Below are 22,261 nucleotides of genomic sequence, written 5' to 3' on the forward strand. Positions count from 1 at the left end.
CAAAATTTGATATAATTAATAATGAATCTGTAACGAACGCACTTTTGACATAAGTACTTTCTAAAAAAGCATCTCAGCGAGACCTGGAGGCGCTTTTGGTAACATGAAATTGTTTTGTCTTACTAGAGGCACTTCCAAAAAGAACCCGAGTCGGCTTTTCCCGGGGTGTGAGATTCTGGCTGCTAAGTTACGGCCAGAAGGGGCATTAGATGCTTTTGGCGACTTTTTACAATTGAAGACCAGAACCATCCAACAAAAACGTCGAAATCTAGTTCTCCTAGCACTCCACATGTCTGAGTTTACAAGCAGATCTTCCAATCTCTTGCCTCCAAACTTCTTACAAGCTCATTGCATCATTGATTTCACACCCAGTCATCACCTTTGTATTTTCCATCAATTTGTAGTGTACTGCACGGCAGCCATTGCGCACAGTCAAGGCCGGTCGTGTTTGAGCACAAAGAGCAGCAAATACAGCTCAACGAGCGGGTTAGAACATCACATTCATTAGCTTTTTCTGCAAGTATTCCTGTTTAAATCAACAGATACGACTAGGCATTTGGTATCGATGCAGGTTTCATCTTTATCTCGAATCAATTGCTACAACAATCAATCAATAAATAAATGTGGACAAAAATTTTCAGTTGATTACATGTATTGTTTCTATTTTTTGGTGAACAGATCTTGTAGGGCATTGTCTTTGGTGAACGGATCTTGTAGGGCATCGTCTTCTACTTGACTGAAGTAGTAATGTGAGGCCAAACAAACGAGTATGTCTGTAAGGATAAGACCCGCCACATCGAAAACAAACTTCGGGGCAAATAAACCCCATACCTGCAAGCAAAACATATGGTTATGGGTGTCCAATAATCGTTGAAAAATTAATATTTGTTGACTTACCATTAGATGCCGCCTGTGCATTGTAACACATATTATAGTTGCTGTGACCGAAGTAGCCATGATGAGCCCATAAATCATGTACACCTAAGACATCGATCACGACCAATTAACTGTCAAACTGGCTAGACAATCCACGAGCCCTATGATCTTACTGAGAGAATCCCTTTTACGAGGATAAAACTTATAAAGATAGCAAACACATGACCTATATGCAACACAATAAACTTACTAGAGATAGTCGTGTGAGCACAAATTTCTTCCCTTTCTCAGTCTGACCCAGGCGTGCAACAAGAAATGGAAGTCCAAATATTGGAAGGATGAGAGAAAAACCAAATGTATCCATTGTAAGGAGGATTGCTTGGGGAACTAGGATGAAATCATCGAACCTGAAAATAACACAGGGTTTTAATAATCTATCCACAGGGCACTATGAACACTCACAAGGGCAAAAGCAGAAGCCAATCACTACTGGATTCTTTCGTTTTCAAAAGATAAGTAGTCAAAAGTGACTACTTATCCAATACCTGTGACTCACCCAATAAATGCAGCACCATATCGGAGGCCGTCAAAAGCACACCTGAAGAAAAGTTTATCTTGGGTTATGAAACATAAGAGGGCGAAAAATGTTGAAAACAATGCAAATATAATATAGAAAAATCAACTCTTAATTAAATCATAAAAGTTATTTTTGTAGGGACCAAACCAAAATGATTCCAAAACTAACGCAAAGTGTGCTGATAAGAGAAATCAGAAAACAAGAAAGTCACAAAGTAGGAAGCAAGCAACAAACCAATGACCGGTGCAGAAAAACAGGCACACAGCAAAAAGGCTCCACTGCGTTACAGGAATAGGATCAAGCATCGTATTCCAACTGCCTCCATCTTTGGCATCCAGCTCTATGTTATCCAGCCTCATTATGCAATAACCTGTCAAAAGTAAAAAGAAAAATTATTACAGGTACCAAAACTTTAAGAAAAAGAGCAACAAACTGTTCCATAACAACATGCTTTATCCAATTAAACAACATCTACGACTGAACAAATATTGAAATAAAAAAGTGAAATATAACAAAGGCCAAAAGGTGGATGCAAAAGTACCAAGGGAACTTTTATTGGCCAAAACAAACCATTCAAGAGAAAATAAAGCACCGACACTATAAATAACTAAAGCACGCACCTCCAATAACGAATGCTAAAGCAATCCAAGGACCCTGCTTTCCCAACAGAAGAATGAGTGTTGAGCTCCAGGCAGAAAACATGGCCACTGTTTTAATATATAAGACTTTGCTGCAATCTGAGGATGTCCCTTTATTGAAAAGCTGATTAAATGCCAGTAATAACAATTGTCCAAATCCAATGGCATATATCAGACGAGGAATGTAATTTCTTCCTATGCCTTTAAGCACCTCGGCCAGATTGAATATGTTACTTTCTGAAGCCCAATGCACTGCTATTAGTATATAACTTATATTAGTTCCCATGATAATATACTTCCAAATCCCCTCGGAAGAGCTTCCAGTAATGGCCTTGCGCAGCAAAAATGCCAATAAAATCAGGGAAACTGCCGGTATAACTTCAGCAACAATATTCCAAACTGGAAACCCTGCGGTGATCCTGAGCATCCATGAAGGATATGCATTAATAATTTCAGAACTAGGAGCCTGCTTTGACAATCCAACTTCAATAGTAAATCTGCAAATGGTGATCAGAAGAAGGAAAACAAGTGCCTGCAATTACATCAGCGAAAAATGATCATTACAAGAAACTATATTTGAAATACTTCTATCAGAAATGAACAATAACAAATTTGTAACAGTACTTCCGCAATATCTGATTAAAAAGAATTGGGGCCTTGATGAGGGCACGGTAATAGAAACCTGAGGTAAACAACTACTCACTTCTAATATCATCTTCTTCTTCATGATTGAATATCGCATCTTAATTAGTCCAGTAGTGGCCAAAAGAAAGCATGCCACTTTTCCTTCTTCCACTGCTCACAAGGTTTTCATAAAGAAAAAAACAATGAGTAAAAGTTAGTTTGCCAACATGAGCATTAGCCATGGATTTTGTGCTGCCATCCATACATAAATAAACAGTATCTAATACTTACAGATAAAACTATTCGAGAGGAAGCTGCACGCACGCATCACCACCATAAAACAAGAAAAAATTAAACTGAAGGAAATCCCAGAATCTCCAGATGAAGAAAAAGAAAAACCATATTCCTCCTTCACCTTCTTAATTGCAAGGAAATGGACAAGAAGTGATATCAGCATAATGCCAAGTCCAGCACCCATCATCTTTAAATTAAACTCAGTCCATTTAGAGCGTGCAAGTTCAGCAACACTTGCTAGGAAATCAGAATACAAATTAATTTGCCTCTTAAGAGCAGGCAATAATTCATTGTGGCTTTCCTTTTCGTGTGACAGCACCTTCTTTGTAGTAAGTGACCATCTCTCCTCTGCTTTAGCATACATGTCTGCTATGTGCAACAAATCTTCATGGGAAAATCCAATAACTGATGAAGCAGAATATATATCTATATATCTTTTTACCTAAACAACAAGAATCCAACAATTATTTAATATAATGATGGACGGTTAAAGCTTTCATCTAAGAATTTATGAAGTCCATTGACATAAGATAAATTGCTAAAGTAATACCTGCCAAGAATTGGTGCAGAGTACATTGGCATAATTCAGCATCCATTGTTCCAACTTTGACTGATTTTGGGAATTGCCCACACTATCTTCAAAATTCCATGTTCCAACTCCTAAAGCATAAAGCTGAGGATTAACACGCCCAATACTGAAAAGAAAACCAATATATGTGAAACAGCTAGCATATAAATTCCTCAACAACAAAAAGCTAAAGTATGACACAGTGGTATAGAGGTGAACTTTCCAATGTACATTGATTATTGTGAGATCTACATAAATTAAATTGGAAATGCAGGAAGCTGTTCCACAATACGGGAAATGGGACTGAAACAGATATAAGACGACGTAGATATAAGAAATCAAGTTTTCAAGCAAGTTAAGCTTTGAGAAGGATCACCAGGCATTGTCAACTGCACACAAAGTGAATGCATTTTCAGTGTGCAATGCTGTTACAAACTGAGTACCAACTACCATGATAACAATGTATAACAAACCCAGATAATCCAACCACGTGATCATTTGACCTCACACAAAGATAAAAACAAAAAGCCCATTTTGCATGGCATTTTGCGCTACAGTGGCAGCTTCATCCAATAGATTACCTTAGGGTCTTTTATTTTTTATTTTTTGGTCTAGAAATGACCAAACTGGTCAAATGTTGTCCATATAAGAACTCACTCAAATAAAGGAAACAAATGTTGACTTCATGATCGCTGAATGTTTCATTTTATTTTCATCAAATACTGGCTTGCGGCTTGCCCATGGTATTATTGATTGTAGAAGAGAATAAGGAGCTGAGGTAGTCATGTCATGATCAATATAATCAATAAGCAATGGCATGCATAATGGCGTAAATTAAATTGACAGGATGCTTACACTACACCTTCCAAAAGGAAAGGGGATACCAAGCAGCGCTGATATTGTCACTGCAAAGTCAAGCTGCAGAGAGTGACTTGACTAAGGATGGGTGATTGGCAAGTAAGACAAAATCAAATATATTAACCCATTCTAACCTGCTGCATGGAACTTGTGCAAATATTCCTCCCATCCTGGAGCCAAACAATTAATAATTTATTCAGAACAAAAAATTAACTTATGAGTTATGACCCATAAAAACCTAATTAAAAATGCCATTAACAAAGAGATCTTCTTTAAAATTCTCTTAAGGCTTATAGGACTCCTCCATATGGAGAGTCTGAAAGACAAATTAGTTTTATGACTATCTAATCAAGTTTCATCAATCCCTGCAAGTAATAGGAAAAATTAGATTTTGCAAATTTAAACTTTTTTAATTGTCCAACCATTTTGAATGTTTCTCTTTTCATTTTCAAGGAATAACTTAAGCCTCCATAAAATATAAGAGAAGAGTGGCAAGGGAATCAACTCATTTGTAGGTGGAAGATTTCTACGTAATTTATAAGCCACAAGCATATATATGTGCTTAGGGAGAGAGGGGGTACCAAATCAAGTTCACAAGATGAAGTATCAAACTCTGATGGTATGGGAGATGGAGGATTCTTAAAGCTCACAGCAAATAATGATGTCTCAACCTGCGTTGTGTCTTATTAATTTAGCATGAGTAAAACAAAAAGACAAACAAAAACTAAAACAAAAACGTTTAAGAAAAACACATTTAATTTGTACCTCTTCAGAACTCCCCCCACCATGATCTCCATTCACAGTCTGTCCATGATCGCCCATCACAAGTAAAAGAGTATTCTCATGTAAGCCCCCTGGCGCAGACTGCCTCTCCAGTGCTTCAACTACTTTCTAAAGCAAACTGATCAGTTTGTGAGGAAATTAGGGAAGGATAGATAAAAGGCTAGACCTATTGCATTAGGTGAACAAGATGAAGGGCACCAAGCAAATGTATGTTCCTAAAAGGCTAAAACTATTCAAAAATTTGAAACAATGACCCAAAGGTTTCAGAAAGTTGAGGAAAGAAAATATTTTCAAAATATTTCCCACGTGTTCGGGGTTCAAAATTATACTTGTATTGCTTATCTTGGAAGAAAAGGGAAAAAACACGTAAAAAATATTAAAAACTGGGTAATTTATCACAGGGAGCCAAGTAACAGCCAACTAGTAAGTAACTAATAATTAAATATCCATAGAAGCAAAGCATCCAATGAAGAATACTTAGAGCAATTTCCATTTTTGAGTTTGAAGACTTACCAGCAAGACGTTGTTGTATTGCTCCAACTTTTCTATCATTTGCATAGAATCAACCCCAAATATGTGCCCAGCGTGATCCTGACAATTGAGATAGTTTTAAATAAATAAATAAATTATCTAGAGCCTGCACAGCTTTCAGTGGAAGATCATAATCTGCTTCTCATACGGAACCCTTGGTTACTTGAGTAGTTCTTCAGAGAGGAACAATAGACACAATATCCAAATCTATTTATCACTCAAAAAAATCAAGCAATCAAACCATACCACACCAAGAAAGTGTGCGATAAGAACATCCCAATCTTCTTGGTACAAGAATGGAAGAAGGTGCTCAATGCAGCCATTGTCCACCTGGAACAGAAAGACAAATTACTTCAATCCATGATCAAATTCAAAATATGACTGAATTCAAGAAAAAGGTTAAAAAGTGAAATGTTTTTGTTAGGCATACCGTATCAAGATCTCTAACATTGAAAGAGGGGTAAGGAAAAGATTTTTCAAAATGACGAGGAAACAACTGCGTCCATGTATCGTCCCCCATCATTACAACTCGCTTTCCATTTTTAGCCAACTGCAGGTTGGTCCACACTTCAGACATACGACAATAAGTTCTACAACTTGAAGGAAGGAATAACGATGCCAAGTAAATCATAGTGAGGAGAGAGAAAGAGAGAAGAGAGGGAGAGGGAGAGGGAGAGGGAGAGGGAGAGCAACCTGATGTATCAAGTTATCTTCCACTATTGCTGGAGCACCAAAGCTGTTCCCAACATCAATAAAAGTCGGCAATCCACCGGTTGTCAAGCCCTAAAAAATTTTGGAAGGGAAGCAACTGACACAGTTAAAATTCATCCTTGGCATGAGGCCAGCAAGCAGGCTCTAAATTCACCAAATTCCGAATATGGAAGCATGCATTGCTGCTAGACTAGAAAAGCAAACTCAAAAGCATGGAGCATCAAATCATAATCCATGAAAGACTAAACTTAAAAGGTGCATGAAGCATTGTGCAAAGCAACCCTCTTGAAGTTCTTGCAATTTCAAACAAGTGAAAAGGCTAACCTTCAAACGCTGCAAACTCGTTGTTGGCGGATCAGCAATGGCTTTAAAAATCCGAGCGGTCGACGCATTTCTGGCTGCCATGTCTTGAACAAGTTTTAATTTGTCCATCCATGGTTTTGATTCTGCAACAACATTTATCAAGCACTCGACTTTACAATCGCAATCGCATTGCAGGCAACAACTAATGAAGTGAGAATTGAAAATGCTAACCCTGAAAGAAAGTACTGGGAGCCACAAAATCAAACCTGAAAAAAGCAAAGAGATTAACAAAACTGAGATTGCCTACATTATTTTCTTGGATAAATTTGATAAATTTGAAATGGGGTTTACCTGAGGGCGTCGAAAACGATGATTACAAGGCGCCCAACAGCAGGCTTGCTCCAGCAACGCTGCTGATTCGGGTCAACGGTGTCGTTTCGGTTCTGGGTTTCTGGAACGGAGTAGGAGCAAGGCGACTGCGAACCGTCGGAGCAGTTGCTGTAAAATGGAAGTTCCGTCCGGGTGAGAAGAAAGCCTCTGGTGAATAAGAGAATGGCGACGACGTGGAGCGCCATGATCGCCCAGGGAATCCATATTCGTTTTCCCATCTTGCACGTAATTGCAGGAAAAAAGAAGAAGAAGAAGAAGAAAAGGGATGCTGGTTTCTGGGTTTCTTGTGGGATCTTGAATTTTAAGGGCAGTGATTGCCGCGCGTTGATGGCGTTTGATTCAGTGCATGACTTCCATCTTGCAACAGCACTGGCGTTTGCATTTTTTCTTGCTCCGGCTGCTTCTCGCACTCCCTTCTTTTGGCAATTTTTTTTTTTAAATTTATTTCCAAAAACGGACTCGTGGATAGTTCTATTAATTATGTCAATTATTTTGCCAAATTGAGATTTTTTTTTTCTTTTTAAAAAGTAGAACAACAGAAGTCACGGTTGTTTATCTCTTTTAGGAGTTGAGAACACTCACAGAGCATTTCAACCTTTCTCTCACTACAAGTCAGGCTGAGATTTATTTTTATTTAGTTTGTAATATATAAAGCCTCTGCATTTGGTGCAAATGGGTAAGGTTTTAATTCCGCTTAATATATTTCTCATACTCAAATTTACTTAATTCAAGTATTTACTAACTTTTATTGTGAATTCAAGTAGTCACTCTCCCTTGTGTTGTTTTGATAAAGTTTTCAACTTCATTACGGTAATCACCTTGTTTTGACTTATAATCATGTGTTAAAATATAAATCTCAATTTAATTTAATTATATAGTTTCAAAAGACATTGGTGCTATACACAGTTTTGTAGCATTACAGAATCAAAGCCAAAGCAGCTTCCTTTGGCAAATTTGATTTCATTCTTCCGGCAAGGCTTTTCTTGTCAGTTAGTCAGTTAGGCAGCTGAAAATCAACCGATTTTCGCGTCGGCATGCAACTTTACCGCGTTCAAAATGAAGATTCTTCTTCCATGGATGCACACCCTATCACCGTGCCACGAGCTGACCCAGTCATCGGTCTAGTTTCCCTCCATTTTAATGGCTTAACCGAGGGGTTGCAAACCCTCACCACACCCAACTTCACAATGTCAAACCTCCCGGCACCAGATTGTTCCCACTTGAGAGCCTTCCCTCCCAGAACATAAAGTTCGCGTCTTAAGGCAGCAAAACCGTAGCCAAAAGCCTCCAGCTGCCGAGGGTGATCACGAAAAATCACCGATGGAACTGAGCCTATGTTGTACCACTCTCCCCTTTCAGTATCCCTTGTTTTAATCAAGCTCTCGCCCCAGTCTACAACAGTATATATTTGATTATCTCCTATCACCTGAACTGCAAATTGCATTGCCCTAGAAAAAGGCCAGATGTCTTCCACGGTGCACCATGTTCCCTCGGATGGAGTAAAAACCTCGGAGGTATTTTGGTCCGGCAGGCCTACTTGGTCACTGAGAACATGAAATCTGCCTTTGTATGATAAACCTAAGCAGTCCATCTGAGGATTAAGCATTGGCGGCAGCTCCTCCCATCTGAAAATTTCATACAGTTATAACTCGAGTAAAGAATTACCAGATTAAGAAAGACAACAGAAGAAAGAAACACAATTGAATCAGTTCGCTATAATATTATCACAAACACGCATCCACACATAACACATTATGTTATCTGCTATTAATACCGTCGGGCCTCACTTCTAACAAGGGAGGTAGAGATAAATACAAGGAAAGTCAGTAATTTACCAAACCTCAAGGAAGACTGAAGTAGAATGAAAAACTTTTCCATATGTAAATATGAAAGAGGCAGTGATAGTAACATCAGTTCTCAGACATATTTGAAGTGCCAAATATAGGAACATACTTATTAGCCACTGGAACATAAACCTCGGCAAGAGCAAGCCCTCTGGTGCAAGATAAGTTGCGGCCCCCAGCAACGTAAATTTTACCAGAAACAACACTACATGCAAAATGAGTACGCGGTGTGATCATGTTTGCCACACTGGTCCATTGTTTCTTAAACGGATCAAACAGCATAACCTCATTTGTTACCAAAGGCTTTTTGTGGGGAACCGGTGGATCATTATGCTCATAGGACCCTCCAATAACGAAAAATCGGTTGCAGACACTAATACTCGAAAATCCAGTGTGTTTCCGGTCACCATGAACCGTGGGAATCTTTGGCAAAGGATGCCACCTATCAGCTTCAGAATCATAAGCAACCCACTCATTGTTAGATCCTTCTGTAAGTACAAACAGCCAGTTGCCGCACCATTCTTCTCTAGCTTTATAGTTGGCATAGTCCGAGCTGCGCAATAAATCTCTCCACGTCTTGGAGACAGTTTCGAGCAATCCATGGTACCCATGAGACACCATTGCCAAGCATCTCAATGCCAAATCATCAGGCAATCCAGGAATAACACATTGGTGCAGAGATTCCCTATATTCCAAAGGATTGACAAATTAAACCAACCAAATCCTTGAGAACGAAAAATGAAAAACCGAAAAACCAAAAATCTACATGCATATAGAGCTATAAAATAAAGGTCAGTTCTTTGCAAAACCAACAATTGCATTTACCAAGTAACAGTCGTATGAGAGTTCATCCATCAGCTAAAATTCAAAATTTCGGATTGACCCATACACCATTTCTACAAAATTTTAAGCATGGCATTCTTACTGAACAAAATTGATATGTTAGTTGGGAGCTGAGAGAAACAATTTCTTACATGAATCAATATATCCAGAAAACAAAATGGTTCCTTTTTCTTATGAATCTGAAATGGGCACCTGCAACTCCCCTACAGAAATAAAAAACCAACCTGAAAAATTAAAAGGAAATGGATTAGACCCAATACCCTCTGATGAATTCAAAAAAGTTGAGAAATACTAAAAAAAAATAAATAAATAAAGAAAATTCAATGGGTGAAAAGGCTTACAAAAATGGCAGGTAAATGCATTGTTTGGCCTTCTGGATTCTGGGTAGAAAATGGAATCCAAGCTAGCTTCTTTTGCAGTTTCAGCGGCTCCAATCCTCTGTGGCTCTCATCACTTACTTTCAGAACTTGATGGGGAAGAAGAAGACGACGACCAATATCCCACAGACGCAGATTCATTTTATGGGAGGATAAATTGGTTTTCTATTTTATTTTTAGAGACAACCTAAGTATTCATTGGTTGCTGTGAAACATAACATAATCATTAATCATGTAGTCCCATTCCTACCAACAAAAACACGTTTTAATATCTTTTTGCCTTTTTTTATTTGTTGTGGTCATATATGCCTGCCTAGTGCCTACTTTTCTTGAAAATTGAATTAAAAAAGTTAAATTTGTGGCGGGACGTTGGTTTATGTTTACCGGAAGAAGAACGTTGAGAAGACCGACTTTATCGATTGAAGTTATAATATAAATTTTAAGTACTATTACTTCAAGATTTACTAAATGGAAACTCATTTTTTCGATGATCTGATCAGAGTCTCTAGGATTGAAGTGTTTGTAATCTTTCTTTTTTTTTTGAAAGAAAAATAACAGTTTGTAATCTAAACTTCGTATTAATAGAACTCTATTTATCAACAAAAAAAAAATCAATGAAATTATTATTATACCCTATTATACATAACTAAGAGAAATATTAAAAAAAAGGAACATTATAATAATTTTGCACAAACAAATTTTTGTTTTTTTTCTCTGAACTTCACCATGTCATCATATCATTTACCTAAACTCACTGTCTCTCTCATTTGCACCCAGCCACGTCTTCTTTTTTTTTTTTTTTTTCCCACTTTTTCTAACTTCCCCACTCCATTAATTTTTTTACATAAATTTAATTTAATTCTTTTTAAAATATTAAATCACACATATTGTGTGTACTGCATCTAGTAATTTATTAAGTTAGTTTTGAGGTGATCTACTCCATTATATAAAAGAAAAAATAACCTGGCAAGGATGAGTTTCGATACTTTGCGACTAATTTACAAAACTTCGTGTTTACAATCAAAATTGTTCATATTAAAAAATTACTATGTAGAGATCAACTTGGCAAAAACATAATAAAATATGAACGTTTAGTCATTGTACAACATAAAACAGATGGTCAAGATACAGTAATAACATTACAAACTGTCTATCTATTTGTTATAGTTGATTGATTAAACAACCTTATCTTTTAATTAATTTTTTTCAAAAATTCTTTACAAAGTGGTTGATAATATAAATCGTTGTCATAAGTATAAAGTTTTGTAAATCAGTTACAAAATATTTTGAGGAAGAATTCTTACTCAATCTTAAAGAGCCAAACATTTCTCTTAAAAAAAAATAGTAAGAAAGTTGATGATCAAATTGAAAGTCAAGCAAATAAATCAAACGAAGGTTATAAGTTCATGTGACATTACTAAATTTGATTGACCAACATAAAATTATCCTTTTAATAGCAGTCGAACTGGCAGTGCATGCCACGAGGCACAAGCCTTGCATCACGAGTTAATGGGCTATCTTGTGGGTCAGCCCATTTCTTAATATATACTAGTATGTGCTCAAACATAAAGGGTGTGAAATTTTTTACCTTTGTTTTTAAAATTGAAAGAGAGATCAAGGAAGAGAGTAAGAGGGAACGTGGGAATTAGGAGAAAGGTTTATTTATTTGTTTTTTTTTTAATTTTTAATTTTTTAAATTAAAGATGATAAAATTACATGTAGGTGAGGCTTAAACAAAACACAACAAAAATTTGTTTTATGAAATTATATTGTTGTTCATAACTTTTTTATTGTGATAGAAGAAAACAAAAAGTTTTTTCATCATCTTTTGGTTGACAAAGAGGGTTTGAGCTCGTTTGGATGTGTTTTTAAAATGATTGAAAGCGTTTTTAGAGAAAATATTTTTAGGCTTCAAAAACACTTAAAGTGCTTTCTGCAAGAAATACCAGTTATGTGCTTCTTTCAGGAAACACTTTAAGTGATTTTCCAGGATTTAGTTGCATCTTTACTAATAATTGGTTCTAAAAACATTTTCACCAAAAACGTTTTTAGTCATTTCAAAAGCACATCCAAATGAGCTTTTCATTAATGTGTAGTTTAGATATAGAGTAAATTATAGCAATGATCGATTAACTAAAAATTTATTATCATTGGTCCCTCAACTCATCAAAATATGTAGCTATGATCATTTTCATCAACTTTGTCAAAATTTTGTCAAAATGAGTTAGGTTGAAATGATCATTGCTACAATTAGGGCCCCTCAACTCATCAAAACGTGTAGCTATGGTTTTTTTTCGTAAACTTCGTCAGAATTTTGTCAAAACGTGTTATGTTGGAAGGACCATTGCTACAATTGGGTTAGAGTTGAGGGACCATTGCTCGAATTGGGTTAAAGTTAAAGAACATTTTCTCCAGTTTGATTAAAGTTGAAAGATCAATGATAATGAATTTTTAGTTGAGAGACCATAATTGCACGTTTTGATGAGTTAAGGGCTCAATGGTAATAAAATTTTAGTTAAAAGATCATTGTTCTAATTAAATTAAAATTAACGGACCATTACTACAGTTTACTCGTATATAAACCACGAAACTTACGTAACCGATGCCTTTCATGCACGCGCAAGTCACGTGCTCAGAGTCGTACAAAAGAAAATCACAGAACAGATAAAATTGTAACCGCGAAGCCGAAGCATCTTGGACTTTGGAAGGTGCTTTTCGTACTAACCAAGAAGCCAAATCGATTCGACAGAGAAGGCCGTTGCGCTCGAAGATCAACCAATCCAACGCAGTTCGAAGCTCAAAAATGGTGAGAGGAATTCGAAGGCCGCGATCGAACGGAATGTTGCCGCTGCTGGCACTTCACACCTTCAGTGAGTATTACAGGCTCGACCGGAAACCACCCATCACCGCCGGACTTATTGCCGCCAACTCTCTTATCTACTTACGCCCGGATTTTATTGACCCCATTCTTCCTTCCATTGAAGAAGTCAGGTTCAATCCCCACCTCATCCTTAAGGTAATTTCTCGTTTCTTACTCAAAAACCCCAAGTTATTGTAAAGTTTTAATTTTACCCCTTTTTGTAATTCCATGTATGCAATAATCTTGTGAATTTTATTTTATTATTTTTATTTTTGGGGTTATATTTTGCTACAACTGATTTTTTTTTTTAATTTATTTTTACTTTTTTATGAACAATGGAAATAATAACCCATATTTGTTGCTTTTTCCAGTTTATTGTTCCAATTTCTAAGTTATGAAAAACCCCAAATTTTTTGTAATGTGCTAATTTCGGTCCCTTCCATGTAAATTTTTTTTTTTTTCTGTTAGAATTTATCGCAAGCTACAACCTTTTTCTTGTTTTGGTTTCATATGTCAATTGGGTTTTAATGGGTTCATTATCTATATAATGTGGTGAGCGTTTTTTTCTGAATTTGGTTTGAACAGTATGGGGACTTGAAGCGGTTCTTCTTGTCGCCGTTCTTCCACGCCGGAGAGTCTCACTTGGTTTACAACATGCTCTCCCTGTTATGGAAGGGGATTCCGTTAGAATCTTCAATGGATAGTGCTGAATTTGCATCCATGGTTGCTGTCCTGCTGGGTATGTCCCAAGGAATGTCACTGCTGATTTCCAAGTCCCTACTATTGTTCTTTGACTATGACTGGTCTTTCTACTCTGAATACTCTGTTGGGTTTTCTGGGGTTCTCTTTGCCATGAAGGTCGTGCTCAACTCACAGACTGAGAACAGTTATGTGTATGGAATTCCAATACCGTCTCATTATGCTGCGTGGGCAGAATTGGCTCTTGCCCAAATGCTGGTACCTGGTGTCTCTTTTGTTGGCCATTTGAGTGGAATACTTGCCGGTCTTGTGTATGTCTGGCTGAGGGGTTCGTATAATGGTTCAGACCCACTTACTGCTATCTTCAGAGGTGTTTTTGGTGTGCTGAAATGGCCTCTGAGGTTTTTACAGCGCTTGTTTCCGCGGAGGCAAGTATCCGGTAGAGGACCTGTTGGTTGGAGTCAGAGAGGAATGTCTGTATCTGGTTTCTGGAGGTGCCATGCTTGTACGCATGAGAATTCTGCTTGGCTAGATGTATGTGAACTGTGTTCGACAAATAGGAGAGGGGATGGCTATGGCAGTGGCATGGGTTCACCTCAGTCACCACATTATTCTGGTCACCTTACTTTGGAAGAGTTAAGACGGCGGAGGTTGGAAAGATTTAGTAGATGATAGGGGACTCATGAGGCTTGTTACAGATGGTGTTGGCAATGCAGGGCATGTAAATTAAAGTACCTCTTCTGCCCCTCTTCCTGAGTTGGCGAGTGCTCGAGTGGGGCGCGTGGTGCGCGATTGGTTGATTGGGGCACGTGGATTGCAGAAAAAGGTGTTCTTATTGTTGGAGGAAAGGTATTCTTATTGTTGCCGCATTATTAGTTTCACTTTTGATCAATTTTTTTTCCCTAACTTCACATCAAATTCTTTTTATTAGAACTGAAGAGCTTTACCTTACTCCAAAATGATGGATTTTGATAATCACAATTAATGTCCGGTGCTTGTAGATTGCAGTGGAGATGATGGAAGTGAAAGATCTCCAAAGAAGGCATTCTCAAATAAGAAATCTGCTCTTCTGCAGCTTGTGGAGGGAAGTCTAGTTCCCAAATCGATTATTTTCTGTAACAAGGTAAGGTTGAACCTTTCCCTTTTGACTTTCGAGTGGCTTACCACTGACTTTTTCCTTTCTTTGAATATGGAATTAAATTTCTTCTCAAGTCACTTCATAAAGTTCAACTCAAGTTAGCTTTTCCTTTCCAATATGCAGATTGAGACATGCAGAAAAGTTGAGAATATGTTAATGCGTTTTGACAGAAGTGGAACTCGAGTTCGAGTTCTACCATTCCACTCTGCGTTGGCTCAAGGATCAAGGCTCGCAAATATGGAGGAGTTCACCAACTCTAATTCAGAGGGAAGTCTCACAGTTTTTGGTTTGCACTGATAGGTAGTACTTCTATTGCTTTCTGCATCATTTCCTGTACTGAACTTTGCTTACTTATAGTAATCAGCAAGTTGACGTTTATGAAATATCTGGCAGAGCATCGCGTGGAATTGACTTTTCAGTGTGGATCATGTTATACTCTTCAACTTCCCTCGCGATACAAGTATGTGCGACGTGTAGGAAGAACAGCCAGAGGTGCTGTTGGAATAGGGAAGGCAGTCATCTTTGTGATGGGGAAACAAGTCTCCCTTGCCGGAAAGATAATGGAAAGAAACCGAAAAGGTCACCCGGTGCATGATGTACCAGCTGCGTATGAGCTTCTGTATTAAGGGGTTTTTGCCTGCTTGTAAAACCTGAGTTAGAATTGCCACAAGAACTAACACCTTATATTTTTCTCACAAAAGTTCTTCAACATCAAGTGAAGTACAACGCTGGCCTGGGGAAAAATGACTGGTAATTTTCTTAATATACGCTTTTGCAATCTTTATATGATGATTAAGAAAACAGACTGTACTAATTATGAAATATGAACCGAGAAAATTCGTTAATCACAACTGGATGGACAAGGCAGGTGCCTTGTAGCAGGACACAATGCTATAAGCAAGTCGTTTTATAATTTAAGCCAAGCTTTGCCTCTTATTGTTGGTAAACAATAAACACATTGTTTCTTTGATACAAGCAAATATTGGGGTCGAATCATTCTGATATGGCCACGAGTGTATGAGTAAATGCTCTTTGAAATTTAAATTGAATTATAGTATCTTTTAACGAAAAAAATACATTGATATACATCTATAATCAATAATTACTTAAATTGAGGGAATTACCTGACAAACAAACAAAAAAAAAATGAAATTACACTTCCTTAAAAGATTATTATTTTTAATTATAAATTAAAATCACACCTTCAAAGCATAATTTAAGAAATTTTGTTGATGGGAATAAAACCCCTTTGGTAAATTTTTATTTGAAATAAAATAGAAAAAAAAAAAAAAAAAAGGTGATGCTATCTAGACACCCAATTTTACCTCTACACATTTTTCTATAATTTTATTTTTTTATCTTCTTTAATTCATTCAACTCGATTGCCGAAAATTGAGAATGTGTTAAATTTCATCTTTTGATCTTAAATTCATTCGATTCGAAGGGCTCAAATTGAGAATAATATGTAGAAAGTAAAAAAGGTGTGATAAGTAAAATGTGTCAACCAACTCAAAAGAAAAACAGTGGGTAATTTTGGGGAACAATACTTGGTTACTCACAATGAGTGGCAACTCCTACTCAAAATTCTTAGTATTTTGATCGTAGAGCTTTGTGCTTATAATCAGAATCGTTCATACTATAAATCATATTGTAAAAATCATCTCTGCAAAAAATTAAATTAAAACTAAGGTCGTTTAGTCAATCTATTGTAGCAAATACATAGACGGTTCATAATACTTTTACCAATACCATTCATTTGTTTTTAAATAGTTTGATGACTAAATAATCTTAGTTTTAATTGATTTTTTGCAGAAAAGATTTTTATATGGTGATTTATAATATGAACGGTTCTGATTATAAACACGAAATTCTATAAATTGACAACAAATAATTATGAAATTTTTTTTGAACGAGTTCCGGCTCTGAGTAGGCAAGCATTCAATGCTGGGCGGGGGATGGATAAGATTCCAAATAGCAGAGTGGGGCTTTAGAAATACACAGAGTGAGAGAGAGAGAGAGAGAGAGAGAGACTGAGAGACGAAGATAGAGAGACGGAAAGATACAATGTCATCTTCGCTATCGTTCCTAGCGTCTTCTCAGCAGCTATGGCTGCGTCCTAAACTCGTGGGAGTGGCGGCGACTCCGTTCCCAAGGACTCAGTCTCGGTCTCTCGTCGTGGAAGCCAAAGCCACCACCAAAAGAGTAGACAGGACCGCCCGCCATACCCGTATCAGAAAGAAGGTACCATTACCAATCCTCTGTATAACCCACATAATATAAGATGAACTTTACCGCACAATTGTTTCTCCCTTGAGATTATATGCTCTGAATTGCCCCTTATCTTCTTCCCTTGCAATCCAGAAGCTGTTTCTTGTCAGTTTCTGAGTAATGTGTAAACCTCCTTCTTCGCCATTAGACCAAATAAGTATTGCTGGAGTTTAGCTTCTCAAGAACCGGAAGATGGGTGTCTTCAATTTCATGTGTTAGACACTCTCATTCTACATATAGTTGAACTGGTTAGCCTGTTCTAGTTTCAAGTTAACGAATTTCGAAGCCTTTTTCTTTTCGGCACAAGAATTCTGAAGCTTTATTTGGATTGTTATAGTACATTGGTGAAGTAGAAGAATTGGACAAGTTTCCCAAATCCTCTTGAGCCTATGGTCTTCGGTTGACACTTGAAAATTTGAAGCTTTAATTGGGTTCTTATTAGTGACATTGATGCGTTCTCAACGGACCCTTAATTCTATGAGTTTATTATCTGCACTCACCAAATTATGATTGTGAATTTTACGAAATGAGTTATATTGCGGACATTTGTTTGCTTTACTGGTTGTGGTTATGGATGGCGCATCTGTTTTGTTCTCAGGTTGAAGGGACTCCCGAAAGGCCAAGATTAGCTGTCTTCCGCTCCCACAAGCATATCTATGTCCAAGTGATTGATGACACCAAGATGCACACACTTGCTTCGGCTTCAACAATGCAGAAACCCATCTCCGAAGAATTTGACTACACTTCTGGTCCTACCGTTGTAAGTTCACACATATCGCTTAAACATGTTAAATATTGCTCATGAGGCTTGTTACAGATGGTGTTGGCAATGCAGGGCATGTAAATTAAAGTACCTCTTCTGCCCCTCTTCCTGAGTTGGCGAGTGCTCGAGTGGGGCGCGTGGTGCGCGATTGGTTGATTGGGGCACGTGGATTGCAGAAAAAGGTGTTCTTATTGTTGGAGGAAAGGTATTCTTATTGTTGCCGCATTATTAGTTTCACTTTTGATCAATTTTTTTTTTCCTAACTTCACATCAAATTTTTTTTATTAGAACTGAAGAGCTTTACCTTACTCCAAAATGATGGATTTTGATAATCACAATTAATGTCCGGTGCTTGTAGATTGCAGTGGAGATGATGGAAGTGAAAGATCTCCAAAGAAGGCATTCTCAAATAAGAAATCTGCTCTTCTGCAGCTTGTGGAGGGAAGTCTAGTTCCCAAATCGATTATTTTCTGTAACAAGGTAAGGTGGAACCTTTCCCTTTTGACCTTCGAGTGGCTTACCACTGACTTTTTCCTTTCTCTGAATATGGAACTTAATTTCTTCTCAAGTCACTTCATAAAGTTCAACTCAAGTTAGCTTTTCCTTTCCAATATGCAGATTGAGACATGCAGAAAAGTTGAGAATATGTTAATGCGTTTTGACAGAAGTGGAACTCGCGTTCGAGTTCTACCATTCCACTCTGCGTTGGCTCAAGGATCAAGGCTCGCAAATATGGAGGAGTTCACCAACTCTAATTCAGAGGAAGTCTCACAGTTTTTGGTTTGCACTGATAGGTAGTACTTCTATTGCTTTCTGCATCATTTCCTGTACTGAACTTTGCTTACTTATAGTAATCAGCAAGTTGACGTTTATGAAATATCTGGCAGAGCATCGCGTGGAATTGATTTTTCGGTGTGGATCATGTTGTACTCTTCAACTTCCCTCGCGATACAAGTATGTGCGACGTGTAGGAAGAACAACCAGAGGTGCTGTAGGAATAGGGAAGGCATTCATCTTTGTGATGGGGAAACAAGTCTCCCTTGCCGGAAAGATAATGGAAAGAAACCGAAAAGGTCACCCGGTGCATGATGTACCAGCTGCGTATGAGCTTCTGTATTAAGGGGGTTTTGCCTGCTTGTCAAATCTGAGTTAGAATTGCCACAAGAACTAACACCTTATATTTTTCTCTCACAAAAGTTCTTCAACATCAAGTGAAGTACAACGCTGGCCTGGGGAAAAATGACCGGCAATTTTCTTAACATACGCTTTTGCAATCGTTAAATGATGATTAAGAAAACAGACTCTACTAATTATGAAATATGAACCGAGAAGATTCGTTAATCACAACTGGATGGACAAGGCAGGTGCCTTGTAGCAGGACACAATGCTATAAGCAAGTTGTTTTATAATTTAAGCCAAGCTTTGCCTCTTATTGTTGGTAAACAATAAACACATTGTTTCTTTGATATGGCCACGAGTGTACGAGTAAATGCTCTTTGAAATTTAAGTTGAATTATAGTGTCTTTTAACGAAAAAAAATACATTGATATACATCTATAATCAATAATTACTTAAATTGAGGGAATTACCTGACAAACAAACAAAAAAAAAAGAAATTACACTTCCTTAAAAGATTATTATTTTTAATTATAAATTAAAATCACACCTTCAAAGCATAATTTAAGAAATTTGGTTGATGGGAATAAAACCCCTTAGGCAAATTTTTATTTGAAATAAAATAGAAAAAAAAAGGTGGTGCTATCTACACATCCAATTTTACCTCCACACATTTTTCGGTAATTTTAATTTTTATCTTCTTTAATTCATTCGATTCGACGGTCGAAATTTGAGAAAGTGTTAAATTCCATCTTTTTGATCTCCAATTCATTCGATTCGACAGACGTAAATTAAGAATAATATGTGGAAAGTAAAAAAAAATGTGTGAGAAGTAAAAAGCGTCAACCAACTCAAAAGAAAAACAGTGGGTAATTTTGGGGAACAATACTTGGCTACTCAAAATGAGTAGCAACTCCTACTCAAAATTCTTAGTACTTTGATTGCAGAACTTTGTGTTTATGGTTAGAACCGTTCATACTATGAATCACATTGTAAAAATCATCTCTGCAAAAAATTAAATTAAAATTAAGGTTGTTTAGTCAATTTATTGTATCAAATACATAGACGGTTCATAATACTTCTACAATACTGTTCATTTATTTATAAATAGTTTGATGACTAAATGACATTAGTTTTAATTAATTATTTGCAGAAGCGATTTTTATATGGTGATTTATAATATAAACGATTCTGATTATAAACACGAAATTCTATAAATTCACAACAAATAATTTTGAAATTTTTTTAGAGCGAGTTCCTACACTGAGTAGGCAGGCAAGTATAGTTCAATGCTCGGCGGGGGATGGATAAGGTTCCAAAAAGCAGAGTGGGGCTTTAGAAATACAGAGAGAGAGTCTGAGAGACGAAGATAGAGAGACGGAAAGATACAATGCCAGCTTCGCTATCGTTCCTAGCGTCTTCTCAGCAGCTATGGCTGCGTCCTAAGCTCGTGGGAGTGGCGGCGACTCCGTTCCCAAGGACTCAGTCTCGGTCTCTTGTCGTGGAAGCCAAAGCCACCACCAAAAGAGAAGACAGGACCGCCCGCCATACCCGTATCAGAAAGAAGGTACCATTACGAATCCTCTCTCTATATATGCATATACAATTCTGCAATTTGATTTCTTTGCTTTCAACCCAATTGTTTCTCCCTTGAGATTATATGCTCTGAATTGCCCCTTATCTTCTTCCCTTGCAACCCAGAAGCCGTTTCTTGTCAGCTTCTGATTAATGTGTTCTTCGCCTTTAGACCAAATAAGTATTGCTGGAGTTTAGCTTCTCAAGAACCGGAAGATGGGTGTCTTCAATTTCATGTGTTAGACACTCTCATTCTACATATAGTTGAACTGGTTAGCCTGTTCTAGTTTCAAGATAACGAATTTCGAAGCCTTTTTCTTTTCGGCACAAGAATTCTGAAGCTTTATTTGGATTGTTATGGTACATTGGTGAAGTAGAAGAATTGGACAAGTTTCCCAAATCCTCTTGAGCCTATGGTCTTCGGTTGACACTTGAAATTTTGAAGCTTTAATTGCGTTCTTATTAGTGACATTGATGCGTTCTCAACGGACCCTACGAGTTTATTATCTGCACTCACCAAATTATGATTGTGAATTTTACGAAATGAGTTATCTTGCGGACATTTGTTTGCTTTTCTGGTTGTGGTTATGGATGGCGCATCTGTTTTGTTCTCAGGTTGAAGGGACTCCCGAAAGGCCAAGATTAGCTGTCTTCCGCTCCCACAAGCATATCTATGTCCAAGTGATTGATGACACCAAGATGCATACACTTGCTTCGGCTTCAACAATGCAGAAACCCATCTCCGAAGAATTTGACTACACTTCTGGTCCTACCGTTGTAAGTTCACACATATCGCTTAAACATGTTAAATATTGCTCCGGGCCATGTGTTTCATTAATCTGAAAACTGCGGAAATGAACAATATATATGTTTTCTATTCTATGTTTTCATCAATCTGCAAGCTCCTTCTGTCGCGCGTGTTTTAATGAACTTACAGTAGATGAATTCATTACGGATAATAGTAATAAACTTAGCAGTTGGAAAAAAACTCTTATTGTTCAGGGTAGATTTTGATCGCTCGGTTTCTCAACCTTGTTGCCTTAGCTTTGATGTGTGTTAAATAAAAATTCTGATCGATTCAAGCTTTGTGGCATCAGGAAGTAGCAAAGAAGGTAGGAGAAGTCATTGCAAAGTCTTGTTTGGAGAAAGGGATCTCAAAGGTGGCCTTTGACCGCGGTGGATACCCATATCATGGACGTGTGCAAGCCCTTGCTGATGCAGCCAGAGAACACGGCCTTCAGTTCTAAGATCACGAAAGACTTAATTCTATACTGGATCGTCGTACCCCCTTTTGTAGTTTTTGTAAGAGATTTGGATGGAAGGATGTATCAATGTGTAAGCAGAGTTGCTTTTTCCTAGTTAATTAAACAGTTGACATGGATATGCTGTCAATTTTCTTTCCAATGGAGTTCGTCTCTCCGAAAATTATACGCGTCGGAGATGAAATTCTGATATGTGGTGATCAGTTTATATCTCGATTATTGGCTTGTTAGGGCATTGCATTCAAATTTGAGGTTTATTTGGTCATTTGAGACCGGAGTCGTCATAAATTCAGGTTGAAATTATTTTTCTAACCAACCATAACCACATGTAGGAGGGGAAGGAGGAATCATCAGGCACTTAAC

At 37.4% G+C, this 22,261-nt stretch overlaps 5 protein-coding genes and 1 long non-coding RNA gene across 9 annotated transcripts; 4 read left to right on the forward strand and 2 right to left on the reverse strand.

Annotated features, from left to right (window-relative positions):
• Nucleotides 1-133: 133 nt before the first annotated feature.
• Nucleotides 134-7,570, reverse strand: LOC137737624 (uncharacterized). The gene is made up of 20 exons (XM_068477160.1): nucleotides 7,115-7,570; nucleotides 6,995-7,029; nucleotides 6,785-6,906; nucleotides 6,443-6,532; nucleotides 6,180-6,299; nucleotides 5,996-6,079; nucleotides 5,732-5,809; nucleotides 5,201-5,326; nucleotides 5,017-5,106; nucleotides 4,570-4,605; nucleotides 4,440-4,495; nucleotides 3,560-3,704; nucleotides 3,007-3,451; nucleotides 2,795-2,886; nucleotides 2,074-2,623; nucleotides 1,688-1,823; nucleotides 1,433-1,474; nucleotides 1,127-1,283; nucleotides 898-981; nucleotides 134-831 (listed from the first exon to the last, which is right to left on the reverse strand). Exons 1-20 carry the CDS (start codon nucleotides 7,369-7,371, stop codon nucleotides 661-663), a joined length of 2,916 nt encoding a protein of 971 aa, XP_068333261.1. The 5' UTR covers nucleotides 7,372-7,570; the 3' UTR covers nucleotides 134-660.
• Nucleotides 7,571-8,032: 462 nt separating this feature from the next.
• LOC137738272 (F-box/kelch-repeat protein At1g16250-like) lies at nucleotides 8,033-10,409 on the reverse strand. The gene is made up of 4 exons (XM_068477900.1): nucleotides 10,182-10,409; nucleotides 9,972-10,064; nucleotides 9,107-9,682; nucleotides 8,033-8,778 (listed from the first exon to the last, which is right to left on the reverse strand). Coding segments are annotated over exons 2-4 (1,152 nt in total). The 5' UTR covers nucleotides 9,974-10,064; nucleotides 10,182-10,409; the 3' UTR covers nucleotides 8,033-8,204.
• A 2,483-nt stretch (nucleotides 10,410-12,892) lies between these two features.
• Nucleotides 12,893-15,888, forward strand: LOC137738201 (rhomboid-like protein 14, mitochondrial). 2 transcript variants are annotated; one of them, XM_068477832.1, is made up of 5 exons: nucleotides 12,893-13,233; nucleotides 13,663-14,625; nucleotides 14,778-14,899; nucleotides 15,038-15,214; nucleotides 15,308-15,888. In XM_068477832.1, the coding sequence occupies exons 1-2, from the start codon at nucleotides 13,021-13,023 to the stop codon at nucleotides 14,446-14,448; spliced, it is 999 nt and encodes a 332-aa protein (XP_068333933.1). In that variant the 5' UTR covers nucleotides 12,893-13,020; the 3' UTR covers nucleotides 14,449-14,625; nucleotides 14,778-14,899; nucleotides 15,038-15,214; nucleotides 15,308-15,888. The 2 variants fall into 2 exon arrangements, with proteins under 2 accessions (XP_068333933.1, XP_068333935.1); XM_068477834.1 differs by having other exon boundaries at nucleotides 13,663-14,602; nucleotides 15,308-15,837.
• LOC137736235 (DEAD-box ATP-dependent RNA helicase 50-like) lies at nucleotides 14,459-15,540 on the forward strand. The gene is made up of 4 exons (XM_068475544.1): nucleotides 14,459-14,493; nucleotides 14,785-14,899; nucleotides 15,038-15,200; nucleotides 15,308-15,540. Exons 1-4 carry the CDS (start codon nucleotides 14,459-14,461, stop codon nucleotides 15,538-15,540), a joined length of 546 nt encoding a protein of 181 aa, XP_068331645.1.
• Nucleotides 15,889-16,924: 1,036 nt separating the features above from the next.
• On the forward strand, nucleotides 16,925-22,158 carry LOC137737532 (large ribosomal subunit protein uL18c-like). 2 transcript variants are annotated; one of them, XM_068477046.1, is made up of 3 exons: nucleotides 16,925-17,155; nucleotides 17,781-17,942; nucleotides 21,734-22,158. In XM_068477046.1, exons 1-3 carry the CDS (start codon nucleotides 16,979-16,981, stop codon nucleotides 21,881-21,883), a joined length of 489 nt encoding a protein of 162 aa, XP_068333147.1. In that variant the 5' UTR covers nucleotides 16,925-16,978; the 3' UTR covers nucleotides 21,884-22,158. The 2 variants fall into 2 exon arrangements, with proteins under 2 accessions (XP_068333147.1, XP_068333146.1); XM_068477045.1 differs by lacking the exons at nucleotides 16,925-17,155; nucleotides 17,781-17,942 and adding exons at nucleotides 20,383-20,628; nucleotides 21,252-21,413.
• Nucleotides 17,989-19,227, forward strand: LOC137737533 (uncharacterized). 2 transcript variants are annotated; one of them, XR_011068830.1, is made up of 4 exons: nucleotides 17,989-18,127; nucleotides 18,304-18,425; nucleotides 18,564-18,739; nucleotides 18,833-19,227. It is a non-coding gene; the product is annotated as an uncharacterized lncRNA (long non-coding RNA). The 2 variants fall into 2 exon arrangements; XR_011068831.1 differs by having other exon boundaries at nucleotides 18,003-18,150.
• Nucleotides 22,159-22,261: the final 103 nt, after the last annotated feature.

Source organism: Pyrus communis, chromosome 6 (assembly GCF_963583255.1).
Source record: "Pyrus communis chromosome 6, drPyrComm1.1, whole genome shotgun sequence".
Classification (NCBI taxonomy): domain Eukaryota; kingdom Viridiplantae; phylum Streptophyta; class Magnoliopsida; order Rosales; family Rosaceae; genus Pyrus; species Pyrus communis.